Consider the following 18,958-nt stretch of genomic DNA (forward strand, 5'->3'; position numbering starts at 1 on the left):
GGCTGCTCCAAGTAATTTGCCTGTAAAAACACATAATTTTTGCCACTCTTAATGAAAACATGTTGTATAAAGGGGATTAATAAAAACACAGTCGCGCATGTCTTTTCCATTACATTGTCTATATTATTATCTACTTATTTTTGAGTCAGATTATTACTTATCTCAATCACTCTGACTACTGCACTGATGTTTAAATGTCTGCTCTTTATATATTTGGTAACAAACACAAGTTTTTGTGAATCTGAGCACACATGGAGCAATAATCAATTATTTGTCTATCAATTTATTTTTTAACAGGCTACAAAAGAGAGAGAAAAAAGATTTGTCAGAATAAAAGATTACTGAACTACAGCTTCTGTTGTACAACATAGTGTGAATAAAAATGCAGCACTTGGTGACTTTGAGTCATACATAGCCCACCTACAAGATATCAGGGATTTATAGTTTTCCTCTTTAATAATAAAAACAGTGTTCATATAACAACAGTAGTATCGGTTTGATATTTTTAAGTATGACCTGTATAATTGGTTTACATTTTCAAGATTATGTCAGCCCAAAAAGAAAGACACAGTCTTTATTGCAAATACAACAACTGATGTTATCATAACTGAATGATAAGTGAAATATGATTCCCCATGAATAGATATGGAAGCACAGTTATACAGTATAATAACACTGTTAGCATGCTAAGTTGTTGGAATGGAAAAAGTAACATGACATAATTCCTGTTGATGAAATGAAAACAGGTGAGTCTATATAGACTCTCCTTACGGGGGTCAAATCAATTTTTCCCCACTTTTCTATTATTGTTGCCAGTCCAGCTTGGCTATTTGAATGAGAATTATGAAGTTCCTATTTGCATGCATGAATCTGGCCTCCTTTGAGACTCTAAGTAGGTCTGAAGTTTATCTTGGTCCACTCACTTAGAGTAGTAGAATAATTTAACACTAAATGTTAATCCTCTATAGAAACACAGCTATCATTTGAGTCGTGAATGTAGTCATTCTACAGTCTCTCTCTCTCTCCGTCTCCCTTACTGAAGCCTATCTAGTTCTACCCATGCTACCGCCTTCTGCTGGCTGTGGATGGCGTTGCATATGGCTGCCAACAGCTCATCAGTGCAGCTCCAGGCACTTGGCTCCAGGGTGTAGTAAAGCAGGGGCAGCGTCTCCAGCTGCAGCTCCTCGGCCTGGCACACCTCCTCCATTATGCTGTCCTCTCCACAGCGTGGAAAAAACTTCCTATTTCAAGTGTTGGAGGAAAAAATATTAAAATAAACACTGTAAATTGCTTATTTATCCTATAAGAAGCAAAGCGAATGGATGTGCACATACCTCAGCTTCTTGTGCTTTTTGTTCTTAGGGCGGATATGGATGACGATAGGGTAAACCCCCTGTCTTATTAAGCCCTCGACGCTGGGCAGCCCCAGCTCCAGTAGACAGTGCTTGTCCTGAGACAGACACAAAGGGAAAGATTTGGATAATATGCGACTATAAACATTCATTATTATCACCGTGAACATGTTCTGTTTCCACAAAATATACAGGTGATACACTAATAAATATATATTTGGTAATTCATTTCACCCTCAAACACCCATAAAGGAGCAAAATGTGGCACAGTTCAATAATATAGAGTGTGACTATGTGTTTGCCAGGCAGAGGAAGAGCAATAAGATTATAGACAACAGTGATGCGTGTTTGTGTGATAATGTTTTTCCTTACCTGGCTGATGACATCTTGTATTGACTGCAGCCGTATGCCCAGAGCCTGCTCTGGACCGCAGGAGTCCAACAGGAACACTCTCTTGTCTCGTCTCTCTGAAGCCGGGATGGGCTCTGCAAACCACAGGGCAAAGAGGAGACTGCGATGGTCAACTGAAGAATCGCCTTTTTGTTCATTTGCGTTTAGGGCACGGCACGTGCCTGGCTAAGTGTGTTTGCTGTGCACATACCTGGTGGGCAGGTGTTGAACTTCAAGCCAGACTCCGCTGGCTGCAGCAGCCTCTCTATGAGACCACGGGAGAGCAGAGACGGGGAGAAGATGACCGGCCGTTTAGTCTGAACCTGCACCGGCTGCACAACACTGTACGGGATCAAGTGTTCCTCGTGACCTGAAGGACAAAGGCACACATCAATGTAGAGGGAACACACTCACAGACTCAGTGGTGGAAGAACTACTCACATCTTTTACTTAGAGCTACTACAAGGAACCTTTGTATGGTGTCAGTTTTGGAAGTCCCTGTGGACAAAAGCAGTAGCAAAAATAAAATTATCTGAATAAAAATCTCTTCCTGCTTCTTTCCAATTGGCTCATGTATGAGTCATCATGACTCTGCTTGGAAAAATATAAACACAGACACATTTTATCTGATTTTAAGGAGGTAAATGCCATTTGTAGGCATTAAGAATATCTATACAGAAATAGTCAATCTTCCTGCTGATGGTGTCACTTACTTATGTAGGTCTTATAGAGGCATCAGTACTACACTGAGACTGCTTCATAACCAGTTAAAAACTCCTTCTAGTTGCTTTAAGTAGAAATAGTATCACCACAGTTTATATAGAGTAGATTAACCTATAACCATACATCATGTTTTATTAGTTGATTTATATTTTCTATTAATAATCCAAATTTGCAAAGTAACTAGAAAGTAATGTTATCAAATAAATGTACTGTAAACCAGTACACAATGTAAATACTCAAGTACAAGTATCTCAAATTTATGATTAACTCAATTTACTTGAATGTACTTAGTTACTTTGTACCACTACACAGATTGTCAAAGAAAACCAATATTTTAATGTGATTTATGTTGATCTTACGTTTGCTCAGTGTGTAAAGGACCTGCTGTGTGGAACCAATCCCACGGGAACAAGGATCCACTGCCTTGACCAATCGTACACGTCCAGGTGCTTTCTTCAAGAACTACAGGAAAATGAGGAAAATTAAAATCTAACAGCTGTGTCACCAGTCGTGTAATTGTTTAGTGAAACACACTGACAGAAACAGAGTTGACCGTTCATATCATTTAAAAATGAGCAGTCTTACCACCTTCTTCTTGAAGTCCTTTTGCTCCAGGGCCATTTTTCGTAACCTTACAAGTAACAACTGCTGTGCCCTGAGATGGAAAATGGTACAATCCAGGTTATTTACAGTCCTATTTCTGTATAATAAAAATATGCCATTCAGAGCTATTATGAAAAAAAAAAAAAAGTCCTCATTGCCCTGAAATAATATAGCAGTAAAATGAAGGTCTAGTTGGCGGACCTGTTGTAGTTGGGCATGGTTCCTGCCTGCAGGGGCTTGGCTGTGTGTGGGTCCACCAGGGAACAGCGCCACTGGTATTTTCCATTGTACCTTGTGTCTGTGACATGAATAATGTCATCACAGGACACACCGAGAGACGGTGGGTCACCATGAGGCTCCATGTTGAGATTGACGCGCACATAGAAGGAGTCAGCACCCGTAAAATTAGGTGCTGAGAGCTGTGAGCACAACTTGGAGTACGCTGAGGACAGAAAACAGACGACGGGACAGCTTAGTCTCACCTTTCTGAGACATGGTTGGACATAGCTTTACGTGTGTCACGGGGAGAGGTTTGAATACAGTCAGACTCACCCTCCGGGTTGCTCTGGTGTTTGAGTGTCGAGGGCTCAGTCCACCACTGCAGAGAGAAGTGGGCGACCTCAGCGGTGCACTGAGCCAGCAGCACACTGCCCCCACCAAACAGAACCCGCTCCAGCTGGACAACATGAACGCAAAAACAGCACGTTATGTTCCAGCCTTCCTAATGTTCATCTCTTTTCCCCAAATTTGCAAAAATTCACACAAGTGCAGGCAGAAATGTAACGTGATTTTGTCCTAACATACATATTTTTTGGCATAAAATAGATCAAGTAAACATCATTTAAAGAAATTTCAGAGAAATAAGTTTTTTAGGGTACCTTAACCATCACCTGAAAGCAATACAATATCATTATGGTAAGGAATGAAAAAAGAGAATTATTGTTTAAAATTTCAATCTATTTTTTACATTAGCAATGGAAAATATGCAAATGCCTCATTGTGGAACAGCCAATAGGAATGCACATGTTAAAGACTGTCAGCATATTTCAGCAAACTTTAAATCAATAATCTATCAAACCAAACTATCATAACCTTCCTTAAAACAAGATAGTGAGTCACCTTTAAAGTGTTGTGTTATATTTAAATGCTTGTTTTCTGGTTCTGACATGCAGTGCGTTGTCACAATTTGTTGCATTGCTTGCATGTTTGGCTCACTGCTTATGAGTTAGAATAAAATAAAATGGTTATCAATGTATTTTACACCCCATTTGTATTGACTGAACAGTATAGAAACATAAATACGCAATATCAAAAATGTCATGGTGGGAATTCATTATGGTTCCGTTTTACTTCAAGGCAACATTTACATTTTAACACTTTTCCATGACTTAATTATCAAATTAAGCATATTAAACAATTAAATTAAACTTTACTCATCTATTAATGTGAATCCAATATTTCCAAGATTGTAAAATGACAGAAAAAGACATTTTCAGACAATTTTTGTGGAGAGAGATAATGGAGCCAAACTATGTGAGGAAGGCTGCAAAAAAAGATTTAACATGACCTCCATGGAGTCACGTGACAAACACTGCTATTAATACCCTGAAGGCTCTGTCTCTTAAAGTACTGCACCATAATTGAAGATGTAATTGAGTATGTTACCTAGAAGCAACACTGTACCCAGGAAGGATAAGCATTAGCTGAAGCCCACATTCTTATTATTAAGCACTTATTTGCATATACACTCATGATTTATTCACATTATATCCAGACAGACACAAACCTCCAGCAGCTCACTGCCCTCCTTCAGGCCACACTGTTCAGCCGGGGAACCGGCTCTCACATGGCTGACAAAGATCCCTGTTCGGTTTCCTCCAACTATCGTTAAATCATCAGCTAGACTGGATTTTCTGTTCTTTGGCGAGGTGGGGGGGCTTGACGATGGGGAGCGGGGGGGTATCCTGAGGAAAAGCAGGGTTGGACGATGGACAGCAACAAATAAGTATGCTGTGATTTGTTCAGCAGAGAAGTACAACTCAAAGAGTCCGCCCACTTTCATAATCAAAAGGTTAAATTTTCTGCTTGCTCTGCACTCTAAAACATTATTTTTTACATGTAACATCATGTATGTAATGTAATTATTTGCACTTTATTTTTTTTCCAAAATCATTTATGACTAAATCTGCAAGAAAAAGTGTCATAAAAGATCCATGTGCAAATACTCACAACATAGCCTTGTAAAATAAATCCCCTAAAATGATCTACATAAACACCATTTTTTGCACATTTGTACATCACACTTCTCCCCACCTGTTTCATAGATTTAATATATATATCAGTGATTTAACAATATTTTGAGGGGCTTTCATTGACAGGTGTCAAACTGTGAGGTTGTACCTGGGAACGCTGGGATCAGGTTGGGGCGAGGATACTGCCGGCAGGTTGACCAGGTCAGGGGGGAAGAGATGGGAGTGTAGGGAGTTACAGGAATCCCACAAAGACGGTTCACTCTGCTCACCTGGAAACACCAGAGAGCATGACAATCATAGACAATCATTAAGAAGTTAATTTGTTGTTTTTTTTTCTGTATGACGTATAAATTAAGGCTTCACTATGTTTGAAGAGAAGGCTGACACAGTTGTTTGTGTATAAAATGACAGAATCAAATATATGGTACCTGTAATGTTATCATTCTCATCACTGCCCCAGGAGTCCAAGTCAAACCTTTTAAAAGAAGAAAAAAAAGGGAAGTTGTTCAAATGAAGCAAAGGTGAAGAAATGAGTTAGAACAGGCTGAAAATATGTATCGGCAGGGTTATGTTGAACTGATCAACTCACTCTGTGTTAAATCGTCGGTTGATGGAGTTCATACATGGAGGAAAGGGGAATGTGGAGAGGCGATTTATTTCCTTTTCATTGTCATCTGCCTGTGAGTAGAGATGTAAATAAAACACACTGATTCTGCCTGCATTTTTTCATACCTGTGCTTGTTAAATGTGAAATATGTAATACTCCTGCGTTCAAAAATAGGTTCTGCTGTCCAAATTTAAAAAAGCAAGTTGGAGCAGGTTGTTTGCTCCTGCCCACTCCTTCCTCGAAGCTCAGGCAGGCAACGATAAGTCCTACACTGTAAGCTGATCAGATGTTTATAATTTGTCAGCTGCCAAACTTACCCGTTTGGTGAACATTTGGCATTAATTTTAGTTCCATGTTAAGCGAATAAATGTGAAATAGGCAGTGTGCAGAAGGCTAAAACAAAAACATTCCACTCCAGAATGGAAATTTCAAATTCGCATTCACAACATGTTGTCGGAGAAGCTAGTATTTCAATTTAGATGGCATGGATGTGGTCATTTTATTATTTAGTACAGTAAATATATGACATATATTCCTTTAATGCTGTGATACTCACTGATGAGAGGAGGTTCTCCTCTGAGGTGGAACGAGAATCTGTGAAGGGGCAGAAAGAAAATTTAAATACATAAATGACTATCTGAAATGAATGAAGCACTTGATTATGAGTATTTTCCTATGAAAAACTTAAGAATCATCTTCCGTGTGTCAGTGCATTCAGCTCACCCTCTGAGTTTTCATTGGCTTGGCCTTTAGAGGGCGCCTGTGGCACAGAAAAGAAAAAAAGAAAGAACTGAATAGAGGACAGCCTCACAGCTGGTGAGAGGTATTGTGCAGGTACTAACAAGTTAAGAGTTGCATAAGAACCAGTGCCTCACACTCTACGCAATAATAAGATCCTTGTCCAACAGCTACATTCCTCACATAGTATAATAATAACGGGAGAAAGCATGCTGTTACAGTCTGCAGAACAGTTGTGTCTTGTGAAAATGACCCCTTACAGTACACAAAGAAGAGGTTACACTACGTAAACAGCGGCTGCAACTGCTACGATTGACAACAGCTGCAGATTTTTTATGATAAGGACCACTGATTCTGATTTAAATCACGGCTGTGGCGACTGTGATTCCACTGTTATTGTGAGCGTTTCGTGCCAGTTCTGACCTTTCGCAGCAGCAGACGTGTGCTGCTGGTGCGGGGTCTCAGGTCCAGGCCGAGGGAACAGCAGGGGCCGTAGCACTGGTCCTCGCTGCACAGGGACAGGTGGGACTGCGGGAGCAGACACAGGGATGTATAAAATGTGGTTCTGTGGTTGCAGTGGGACAGACAGTGGTGCACTCCTGTGTTAACTCACACAGCTCAGACAGGGGCTGCTCTGCTCCATTTGCTCCCGGCTCCTCTCCCTCTCCCTCTCCAGCTCCCTCTGCTGCTGCTCCAGGTCGGCCTGCAGCTCTGCAATGCGTTTACGCAGGCGGTTCTTGTCCAGCAGACAGTCAGTGTACTCCAACTGCAGGCTGTCTCGACTGTGCAGAGCCTGGTGATAAGATGAAAACATAAAGCAAATACAAGTTTGTATGGTGTAAAAGACTAGTCAGGGATGGTATGGGTGGATGGTAATATGAGGGAAATTAAATCTACACCAGGCCACACACTGGCAGACTCAACTGCAACACAACTAACTTCAAATGTGCCTTGATATGGAAGACCACAAGCGTCACAGAATTAGTAATGAAGCATTGATTTAATTAATAACTGTTATAACAATAATCATTAATAGTTAGAAGTTAAGTACATCATTTGAAAATACATGAAAAAAACAATGGAAATTTTAAAATCTATTTGGAAATGCAGTTTAAAAAGAGAAATAATAACAGGATTCACAAATAAAATTAAAATGACAGATTTTAATCGGGCATTCAAAATGTCAGTTTGCATTTTCACTTCTCCACTGTTTTTCTTTTTCCTATTATCTAATCGATTTGCTGATTCATTTAACTTTTCTATGCAGCCTGTGTGACACTCTTGAAATTGAATTGTAAGAGAATGTGTGCACTGGATGAGTCGAGATCTCTTTTTTAAAGCTGATTCTTCAATTTCAACTCCTTCCTCTACCACCTTCTCCTTCACATCCATGTTACATGTCTATATATGATATGCCAGGTGACAGCCAATCAGACAGCTTGTTCAGTCCCATGGCTAATTTGCATTGTTTTACCTCGTTTAACCAGCCCAAAGTGTCACAGAAAGTCCAAAATCAATCAGTCAATCAATCCCTAGAAACTTATGTCAGGCCAAATCAAATGTATTGAAGTTTGGGCATCAGGCCCAACTTTATTGAATAATTTGTTATTTATTAATGAAATGCTTTATTACTATTTATGAGACTGCTGCGGTCATTCGTACCTTGATACATGCTGTAAGACAGTTGCTGGGCACATGTTGCAACACATGTGACCCATGAGTCCTCCACTCACACTGACCTGGTCTCTCTCCTTTTCCAGTTCCATGATCTGGTTGAAATAGGACACAGCCCTCTTCTGCTCAGTCTCCCAGTCCAGCTGCAGAGTTCTCACCTTCAGCTGTAGCTGCTCACACTGCGACTCCAGCTACAAACACAGTTTACCGTTATAACCTCGACGCAAAGGCAGAGAAGAAATCAAACTTTTTGGGACTGCTGTTCACCTTGTCCCTGTGCTCCTCAGCGCTCTGCAGCTCCCCCTGTAGTCTGGTAATGATGTCACAGAGCTCCTGCCTCTGCTCTGCAGACTCCCTGCGGTCCTGCTGCAGGATATCCATCAGAGCCTAAGGTAAACAACAGAGAGAACCGTTTTAGGAAATAAAACCACTACACCTCAGTAGAAAAAGGCGACAAAATCTCGTAGGACAAACTGTGGAAGAAGCAGCATGGCTGATTGTGACACAAAAAGAGACATAAACAAAGGAGCTTTAAAAGGAGATTTAAAACATACTATGACTCCAGTGACAGGAACAGAGTCCCTCATCTGAGTTCCTTTATTCTCAGCTTTGTGAGGCTCAGTATGGTGCAGCGGCTTCTCTGGTAAAGTGGGTGGAGAACCGTTTACTCCCTTCAAGTGCAAACTGTTTCTTTTTGCTGGTGTTGTATTTCCTGGTGTGTTGAGTTTCTCTGCCTCTGTCAGCCTGGACCTCAGCTCCTCCACCTGTATGGTGAACAAACAAAGCAGCCATGAGGACAAACCCTGACATTTTCAAGGATGTAGGATTCGACTCTTTTACTAGGCATTTCTTATGCAGCTGTAAAACATCTTTAAAGGGACAGTTGACCCCCAAATCGAAAAAAAAACAACATATTTATCCCCTGGCCCGTAGCGCTGTCTATCCTTCTAGATTATTTTTAAGTGACCTGCAGAATTCTGGAGATATCGGCCATATAGATGTCTCTCTACTCTCCAGTATAATGGGACTAAATGGACTGAAAAACACATTTGAAAATTTCAAACACAAACGACACACTTTCCAAAAATCATGACCCAGTTACTCAAGATAATCCACAGACCTGGTTGTGAACAGTGTCATGTAGGAACTACTTTCTTCCTGCAGTAGAATCTAACAGAATTATTTCAGGATCTTCAGGACTTTCTTTCTTTCTTTTTAATAGAAAGAAAGTAGTTCCTCTTTTCTCATGATTTCTGGAAAGAGACATTGCTGTTGAGTTTTTCAAAAGTATTTTTGTGATACTTTAAGCACCACAAGCCATCTAATTCCATTACATTGTAGACAACTCACACCAAAAGAGTACAGATGATAAACAGCACTACGGGCCAGAGAGAGAGAAAAAAAAGTGTTTTTAATTTGGGGGTGAACTGTCCCTTTAAAATGCAAATGAACTGTTTACCTACACTAATGATTATACGTGTAATCTTATAAGATAAAATATATGCTGTTTGTACTATAAATACCAATAATGTGTCAGTGCAGGGCTACTATGTAAGATATGTGGTGTTTTATTACAGGAATCAGAGCTAAATAAGACATAAACCAAACTGTTTACTGTACACAATTACAAGACCTATTACATACCTATATTAGCAGACACACTGCACATAAGTGAACACACACATAGTGGAAATAATGCAGTTCTTATTATGGTCACCATCTTTTAGGGGGAAGAAAACCACAAATATTTCCAGGTCTTTGCAGCCAAATGGTTGGTACCTCAGTGCTGCAGTCGACATGTTGTGACAGCACACAAACTAAATCAAAGTGAGGCTGATAACATCTACACAGCTGGTCTGAACTGCTCACTTCAGTTCTTATGCTGCAGATACGTGCCAGCTGAAGCACGGCCTTGGGCAGTGCTGTTTGCTGCCTTATCACCGTGCCAAATGAAACATTTATTTTTCTTACCCTCACAAAACATATAAAAATAGCTCTGACTGCACATCAGATACGGCATATTTTGCAATAAATTGTATCTCTAGCAAACAGACCCGTGTAAGAAATAAAATCTTCTGGCCAGAAACGGCACCTTAAAGTTTAAAGCGACATCCAATTGGGGGGGAAGTTGGGGGACTTGTGACAAGAAAATCACTTTTCCTATCAAATCCACCATTACTTCAGCAGCTGCTTGTATGTATGACTCATCTGCACTTCACTCTAAACACTGAAGGGCCCCCAGCTGCTTCTGCTTCTGCTTCACTGGAGTTTCTCAGAAAAAGACTGTGGCCTCGTTAGACAACTCATAAATCATTATGTCTGGAAGTTCATTAAGTTTATAGACCTGACTGGGGTGAAAAAAAATGTTTAGTCTCTTTAACACTTAAAGAGAGTTAATTAAAGATAATATAAAACATGCTGGAATTCACTGTTATGACCTACCTGCCTCAGTAGCTCTCTCTCCCGGTTGGAGGCCTTGCCTTGCTCCTCCAGGGCCCTGGAGTACTTCACAGCCTGCTCCAGGTGCCTGTCCTTCAGCTTGCCCAGCTCTCGACTGGCTGACTCCCAGTCCTGACGCAGCCTGGAGATCACAAATCATCCAGTGCACACATTCTCTTACAATTCAATTTCAATTTAACCACCTTTACTGGTATGACACTTTGTTGCCAAAGCAAAAAGTCATATTGTGCACAATATAGTTTTCAGTAAAACATTATTCAGTCATGGATTCGTTCACTCACTGAGGCTTCATGAGACAATATCATTATTATAAATCAGTAGATTTACACAGCAGATTCCCCCTCTCAAGTGGAAGCCTAGTCTCTTAATAGCTGGAGATCTTTGCCTTAAGAAACTGATGAATTGACTAAAATGTCAAAAAACAGCAGTTAAGCGTCTAGAGGCTTGTTTAAAGTTATGATTTATGTCCCTCATCTGTTTAGTGTCAGTTTGTCAAAAGATTTTACAACTGGATGCTGAAATTAAAACTTTTAAAAAAACTACCCCATATAACCAGTCAAAAAAAAAAAAAAAAAAACTAAATAAAATAAAAAATATCTAAACAAAAATCTACTTCTTTTAACTGGCTAACATATGACTCACTGTAACTGTGCCTGGGAAAATGTAAACACAAGCTTCTTTCATCTTATTTCAAGGAGAACCGACCCAGTGGAACGACTACACAGACATCGCTAATCTTCTTGCGGATGGTCTTGTTTGCTTATGTATCATATAGAGGCATCAGTATTATGTTGAGACTCTGTTAAGCCACTCCTTGTAGCTTTAAGCTATCAGTGAAAGAAATTACCTGGCTGTCAGTGAAAGTTTCTTCCATGAGTCATTGCTTACCTTACATGAATTTAGTGAACATCGTTCTCTGAGACAAAATTTTCTTTTCACAGCCTGATAACGGAATTGCAGGATATAAATATAGAGGAAAGACTCAGCTAACAGCAAAAGCGAGACAAACCTCTCTAGCTGCAGCCTGTCGTGACGTAACTCCTGAGCTTTACGTTCAGCGCGACTGCGTTCCTCCTCTGCCATCCGGCAGCGCTGAGACAGGCGACGTTCACACATACGGCTGTTTCGAAGCTGCTCCCTCAGTTTACGCACCTCCAGAAGCAGAAACTGGGTCAAACCTTCTGGACCCTCCTCATCTGGGGAGTAAAGATAGGGTCATAGGTCATGGAGGCTAAAGTCGCACGCAAATTAGAGAAGATGTACACTGACTCATACTGTAGTATACGGTATTAGTCAAATAAAAACATGCAGTTTCCAATACATCCAATGCAATAATAATTTGAGTTTTCTTAATATGGGTACACTAGTAAAAATGAATAGTAATGTTAAGTTTGACAAACTTAAGATAGCACTTTGAGTGAGCGTCTTAATGTAAAACACTACAAATGGACCCAGCAAATTAGCAGCTGTTTGCTTTAGTTTTTTTAAGTTTTCTCCACATTTCCTTTTCACAGTGCATGCACTTGTCACGTTCATAAATATCTGAGTGCACTGAAACCTGTGCATACTTTACTATTTTGTGCTAAATTCTTTGCATGCATATTGTGTGAAAAGGTCAAACTCTACCAAGAGAAACCAACTTTCGTTTTAAGACTTTCTCTAAAGGTCCCATACTGACCCTACATCCTCTGGTGTTCATTTTAAAGCCCATCAGTGCCAAACGTCTGAAAGCTTTTCATTATATTCTGCTTGTTTAACACTCCCAACATACCTTTAGATACTCTTGGACATCATAAAAAGAAAGAACTGTGTGCTTAGCTGTGCAGAGATTACTTATCCACTAGATAACACTGAACACTTGAGTTTGTGGCTCTGAATTGAGTTGTGACCCACTTTTAAAGTGCTTCTGCCTCAAGTCTGACTGTTCACCATGTAACTTTCAATTATAAACCTCTGTGACGTCGTTTCAAGGATACATGTTAATAGCTCTTAATGTGTTTACTATGTGCCAGTAAAGAGCCTTTTTACACAACCTCACATGTAGATGCCCAGACAAAACAAGTGGGGCCGAGTCACTTTTTGAAAGTCAGATCAAAGTCTCAAGACTACACTTTGAAGTATAACTGTGAGTTCTGGGCCTGAAATCTTTGTGACCAAATTCAATGTCTCAAATGTAAACCACTCACAGAGTAAGTCAGCTTTTCTAACCATTAAAATCATTACATGTATTCACTGAAATACTTAAATAATGCAAATTTTGGTTGATTGATTTTATTTAAGTCGGTGTAAGGATCTGAAACATCTAACCCAACTCTGTGACAGCTGGACCGTCATAGACATTCGGACAGTCATCCTCGACATGCACAGAAATACCTGCTTACCCAGTATGAGGGAGCATCGCTGTGTGGCCTGTTCACCAGTGAGCTGTGTGTATTGCTCTGGGTGGTAAAACTCCAGTGATTCCATGAAGGCTTGAAGACCTCGCTGGCCCTGACCACGCAGGATGTCCAGTAAACGACCTGTAGAGGACAGGAGAAAAAAAGGTCTGAGAAATTTCACCATATTCACTTGGCAGCCATTGTCTTCTGACGTCAACATGTGAAAAGTCGTCCTCATTTCACTACTGCCCAATTGATCAGCAACTGAAAAGACAACGGATGCAAAAAATCCGGAGGGAAATCACGAAATATTTCATGCAAAAATAACATTTTACACAACCCACTGGCTACCATGAGACAACAGCTAATATTTATTCAAACACTTCCTAGTTAACATTACAGACTTCATTTCCTCCACACAAAACACACACTGTAAAGCTGAATGTAACTTTTCTGTTGAATGTAATCTGTATGAAACATGTGAACGTTATGTACACATTTATGTGTTATGTTTAATACACATTACATTCAACACAAAAGTTACAAACACTTTTGCAGTGTGTGTTTTTTTGTGACAGTAATGATGTTGGTAACATTAGCTAGGAAGTGTTTGAATGCTAACGTTAGCTGTTGTTTAACAGTAGCCATGGGTTATCAAATATCTTATTTAAGCTCGAAATATGGCCAGTATCAGTTGCTGATCAATCAGGAAGTTGTCAGATTCCCTTCCACAACTTACGACTGCTTCGCACCCTGAGCGTGATGTCAGAGGAATAAGTCACCATATGAATATGGTGGCTTATTCCTAACACACTTTCTTCAACAGTGACAATGTTAAAAACCAACCAACCAAATAAACAAAGCAATAACCTGACGCCAGCTCATGTCAACGTTCTGGTACTGTAAACTATGGCAGCTGAAAATACTACCTCTTTGATGTGAGCCTCATTCACCCCTGTAGTTACACAAGTATTTCAAACATGACCACGATGAATGACTGGCTCCGGGATGAGCTAACGCACTGGCAACGAAACCACAGTGATATAAACCGAACGCTCAGGTGCTTGTCTTCATCCCGTCTTTACTTGCGATGTCTCCCCTTCATCTTTATCTTCTTTCGCTCCTCATTCGTCTCTGCTGGCCTTGCACTCCCCTTTACTTAGAGTTGTCTTTCATCTCACTCCCTCCTTCATGCCTGCCTGTTTCTCTCACTGCAACATTAATCTTTACCCACCTGTTCCTCTCTGACAACCTGCTGCACAATCAGTCACACATAATGTTTCCACTGTGGGGGTTTTACAGACACTCGCTTTTTCCCAACGTCATTGCTACCCATTTACAAAACAGCTTGTACAATTTTAGATTAGTTTCTGTTTATCTTAATAATGAAGTCATTGTATGATGTTTTTCTGTATGTTTTCCCAGTTTGCCACTATTTATTATTAATTGCAACATACCCTACCCATACATGGATGTAGTGAAATCTATCACTGCATTACTTTGATACAAGGAAAACTTTTAAAAGAAAGCGTTGTTACAGTTAAGTCTTAAATTGATAAAGAATGTAATTTTTCTATGATTTCTAGGCAGATTTCTGGCAGTGGGCATGATGCAATCTTCAGAAAATGAAAGTGACTTTACAAACGTGTATTAGATTCAGATTTCAGTGAGTTAGGACTCTGAGAAATACCCTAATTGCCGCCATGAGCTGCGTGTCACAGCCACTGCTGCTGTTGACCGTATCCATAAGCGAGACAAACTACTACTACAGATACCCAACCTGTCCCTTTCAACTCATGCCTCATAGTATCTTCACCTCAACTGTGATGGAATATCTATCAATAAAGATTTAAATCTCTAAGTTAATTTTCATGATGCACTTTCAACTATGTTTAAAGCCTCTATGAGGAACTGTCATATTGTGTGTTTTGGGGGGTTTTGGAGGACAAAAGCAGTGGTGTTTCCATCATATCAACCACAAAAGATAACATCAAAAATAACATTATCTAAATAAAAAGTACCTCCTTCTTTTTAACTGGTTATCACAGTACTCACTGTAACTTTGACTGGGAAAATGTAAACACAGGCTAAGTTCATCTGAGTTGGATGGCTGTTCATAAGCTGATTTGCTGATGTTTGCACATGAAATGTTCCTCCTCTCACCAGCCTTGCTGATGCGCAGTGGGTACTGCGTGGAGTTGAGCACCTCGTCTTCATCCTGTTCATCGATGACCTTGCACTGGCGCAGATACGGGGTGAGTTTGGCCGGGTTGAGGATGCGCGTGAGCTTGTGCCGTACCCCCTCCACGCGATCCCAGAGCTCCTCGCAGCGCTCCTCTGACCAGGCGGGGGAGGGCTGCACCTCCTCCTGCGCTATGTCCCCCTCCTCTGCCCAAATTGTGACACCTGCAAGAGACCGAACATTTACAAGCACTTCAGGAAGTTTGAGTGCTGTAAAAAGCGCTATACACCAGCATTTTGTGCCCTTTATCTTGAAATCTTGCAATAATTAAGTGATTCCAGAAATGTTTTGAGCATGTCTGCTCTCTCTCACCACCACACTTCAACCCTTAGGGCCAGATTTACAGACATACCTAATGTCCAGTCTTAGACAAAATACTATTTCCCATGAAGAATTCCATGTGAGTTTGTTTTCGTCTGACTACTGTTATCTGTGTCTCTTCAACTCTCAGCAATCAAAAGAGTGTCATTACAGTATCTTACTACTATGACTTCTAAACAATCTCAGTCTGATAAGAAGACGATAAGACATCAGAAGCAAACATATGCTATGAAGCACCTTTGTGAAATATTAAAACTTCTCTTATTTCAGCTTTAATTAAAATCCTCTGTTCAACACTGAATGAATATATAATGCAAGTCATTCTTAATGGTGCATAAAGGATTTGTGGGTTTATCTGCTGCATAGTGAAGGAATGATAGATGAGATTACTGGAAATCTTCCAAGGAATGCCAAGGGGGATTTACTCCCGACAAAATCGAAGCCTGACAGATGAACATTTCACTTGAAGCCATGCGGTCAGCAGGTATGGTGTTAAATCTCACATAAGATGACGCCATGATCAAACGAAAGCCATGTGGACAGTTAATAAAACAGCAGCAGTGAGTTTAAACACTGTTTAATTCCTGTAGAGCAAAGGGGCTGCTGTTAAGGGCCATAAATTATGGTGGGGAGGACACTTAGTGGGTCAGTTTCTCAGAGTGTAGGAATGAAAATACCGGCGTGACTCATACTGCACACCTAAAAACACACCAGGGGACCGCAGACAAAAGCTTTTTCAGCCCCATTCACTTCACAATGAGGAGGAGACAAGGAAAGAAAGTGAGTAAACCTGCCACTACGGGAGTTTGTTAAAAACAGCCAGATACTTACACTAACTGTAAGTTATTTTCTCAGTTATCTAGTATATGTAATACTAATAACAACAGAATGGTTGGAGGGAAAGCTTTTACCAGCGTTCCAAATCCAGTGAGAAAATGCTGAACAATGTGCACTATAACAACACAAATCTACAGGCAAAACGCCATGACTCAGTTGATTTAACAAATGCAGTGAGTCCATTATAATCACAGAGAGGTCCCCACTCACCAGTTTCTTTCCTGTCTCGCTGCTGTGTGAAATTCATTTTATTTAAAAAAAAACCCAAATTCTTCTGGGTTTTTGGCTACGGATCTCATCCCAGGCTCCAATAACTTGCGATGGTCATCTGTCATACTTCATACGCTTCACAGAATAAATTATACGCTGTAAAAATGAAAAAGTTGAGAAAATTTGAGGCAAAAAGTTCTACCAAGTAGTTTTGATGTGTTAATTTAGGCTGCATTTCTTCTTTGGATAAACTTAAATATTTGAGTTTTAGAAACGCCCCAAATTGTGTTTCAGAAACAAGTTTGAAATTCATTGAAGTGAAAGTAAATAATGGTTAATAAGTTAATATTTTCATCAACAAAATAATGTCAAATTAGGTTTGCAGCTCACTGAGAACAATTTTTGAAATACATTTTGGTTTTTTTTTGGGGGGGGGGGGGGTATTAAAACTCATCTGAAATGTTCTTCCTTAATTATCTCAACTTCGTTTAGTTTATTTCAAAGATTTAAGAGTTTGATTCAGTTGTTTTGAATTTATGAGTTTTAGCAACTTTTTTAAAGCAAACTATAGATTAAGCAATCATTAAAATTGCCCTATAAGTGTTAATCCTCAGTGCCTCACTGTTTCCATCCAAGTTATTTACTCATAATAAGGATGAAGTGCGTGTCGCTCTGTGCAGCTGATCTGACCTAGTATCTGTGCTGGCAGGCAGGCTCAGGCAGGTCTGGATGCTCTGGAATCTCTGTCATTACCCACAAACAGTGTATTGAGACATTGTTCTCATGTGATTACCACTTAACTCCTCCTCCTGGCACTCAAGGTAACAGAAAACACTCGCCTGTTCCCACCATCACCTTTTTTTTTCTTTTTTTTTTTAGAAAATGATCAACAGCACCCAAACTAAGTGAGACAGTAACAGAAAGCAGGTGATCAGTACTGCAGAATGAACTGCTGCTGTCCTCTCTGGGAAAATCAAGAAAAAACAAATAATGACAAGATACAACACACGTGTTATCAACTGATAAGACAACAAACTGTATCGACATTAATTTTGTTTTCTTCCTTTTTTTGTTCTCAGATATTTTATCTCTGAAAAGCCATGATGTTGCATGAAAATTTGGAAAGCTGCGTGTCCAGCTTCAATAAATATTAGATGCAATTTTGTATTATAGCCGGTTGAAAACATACTATTTTAGATTATTGTGTCATCTCTTGTGAGAAAACTGCTTTAGGGGGAATCAAGTCAACTGAGAACTGATGCAAAAAACTGAAGGTAACTTGAATCAGTAGTTCAAGTCCCATTAATCTCCATTCAGCCATACATAAAATCACATTTCACGGACTGGATGTCACTATGCTGTGTATGAAGAAGAAAAAGACCAACAGATCTACATGTCAGTCAATTCTACACAATGTGGTAGATTATTCTACAAAATAAGAGAATTAAAAATGCAGTTATTAAACTCGTGCTTCAGAGAAAGCAGTCTGTTTCTGCTGATCGATTGTCAGTCATTTCATTGAGAAACTGCGCCCTAATCGCTGGGATCTTAAATGCGGACTTACCACTCATGTCTCGAACCTGCTTGAATCTGTTTTTGAAGATGAGGTCAAGTAAAGCGGAGTGATAATATTCAAGCCCTCTACATCCTTTCCGGGTCCGCAGACGGAGTCAGTCAGGAGTGAAACTGAGCGGTGAGGTCAGACACACTGGGTGCCGCAAGTCTTCCTTTACGCACACCTTTGGCACTTTGCTCACTCAGCTCCTCCACCCTCGGTCAATCACAAGCAGCCAATCGGCAGCCAAGAAGAACAACCAGAAGTCCCGCTTATCACCAAATCAGAGCGAATTTCCTCTGACGACAGCTTTTACTGGTCAGGAGAGTTTCTGCACAGAGAAACCTACTAATAATGTCTGTGTAGGAAAGCCCTGGACCACTAGATGGCGCTTTCAGCCAATGCTTGCTCACTGATTAAGAGACAAAATATCTTTAATATAGCAAAAATACTTTCAGATGTAAGTAAAAGTATTCTCATTCGGCTCTCAAAGGAGTATTTGGTTAAACTGAGTTCTGTCATTAAGGCTTGTCACAGAAATATGACAAATACTGTATGACTCATTAGTGCTGTGAGTCAGAGTGACTTTCCAGGTGCTTCACTGGAATGAAGAGCT

The 18,958-nt window shown here is 40.0% G+C and overlaps 1 protein-coding gene across 2 annotated transcripts; it reads right to left on the reverse strand.

The window, feature by feature from the left end:
• Window positions 1-766: 766 nt before the first annotated feature.
• Window positions 767-18,687, reverse strand: LOC146309807 (caspase recruitment domain-containing protein 10). 2 transcript variants are annotated; one of them, XM_084744988.1, is made up of 24 exons: window positions 18,352-18,687; window positions 15,341-15,583; window positions 13,181-13,318; window positions 11,809-11,995; window positions 10,782-10,920; window positions 8,894-9,103; window positions 8,607-8,726; window positions 8,405-8,530; window positions 7,279-7,458; window positions 7,089-7,193; window positions 6,651-6,687; window positions 6,484-6,521; window positions 5,910-5,998; window positions 5,749-5,795; window positions 5,469-5,589; window positions 4,855-5,032; window positions 3,621-3,744; window positions 3,270-3,510; window positions 3,051-3,120; window positions 2,825-2,927; window positions 1,954-2,112; window positions 1,725-1,837; window positions 1,335-1,450; window positions 767-1,241 (listed from the first exon to the last, which is right to left on the reverse strand). In XM_084744988.1, exons 1-24 carry the CDS (start codon window positions 18,356-18,358, stop codon window positions 1,034-1,036), a joined length of 3,099 nt encoding a protein of 1,032 aa, XP_084601114.1. In that variant the 5' UTR covers window positions 18,359-18,687; the 3' UTR covers window positions 767-1,033. The 2 variants fall into 2 exon arrangements, with proteins under 2 accessions (XP_084601114.1, XP_084601113.1); XM_084744987.1 differs by having other exon boundaries at window positions 3,054-3,120; window positions 5,910-6,005; window positions 6,485-6,521; window positions 18,352-18,382.
• Window positions 18,688-18,958: the final 271 nt, after the last annotated feature.

This window comes from Lutjanus erythropterus, chromosome 19 (assembly GCF_056507025.1).
Source record: "Lutjanus erythropterus isolate fLutEry1 chromosome 19, fLutEry1.hap2, whole genome shotgun sequence".
NCBI classification, from domain to species: Eukaryota; Metazoa; Chordata; class Actinopteri; order Lutjaniformes; family Lutjanidae; genus Lutjanus; species Lutjanus erythropterus.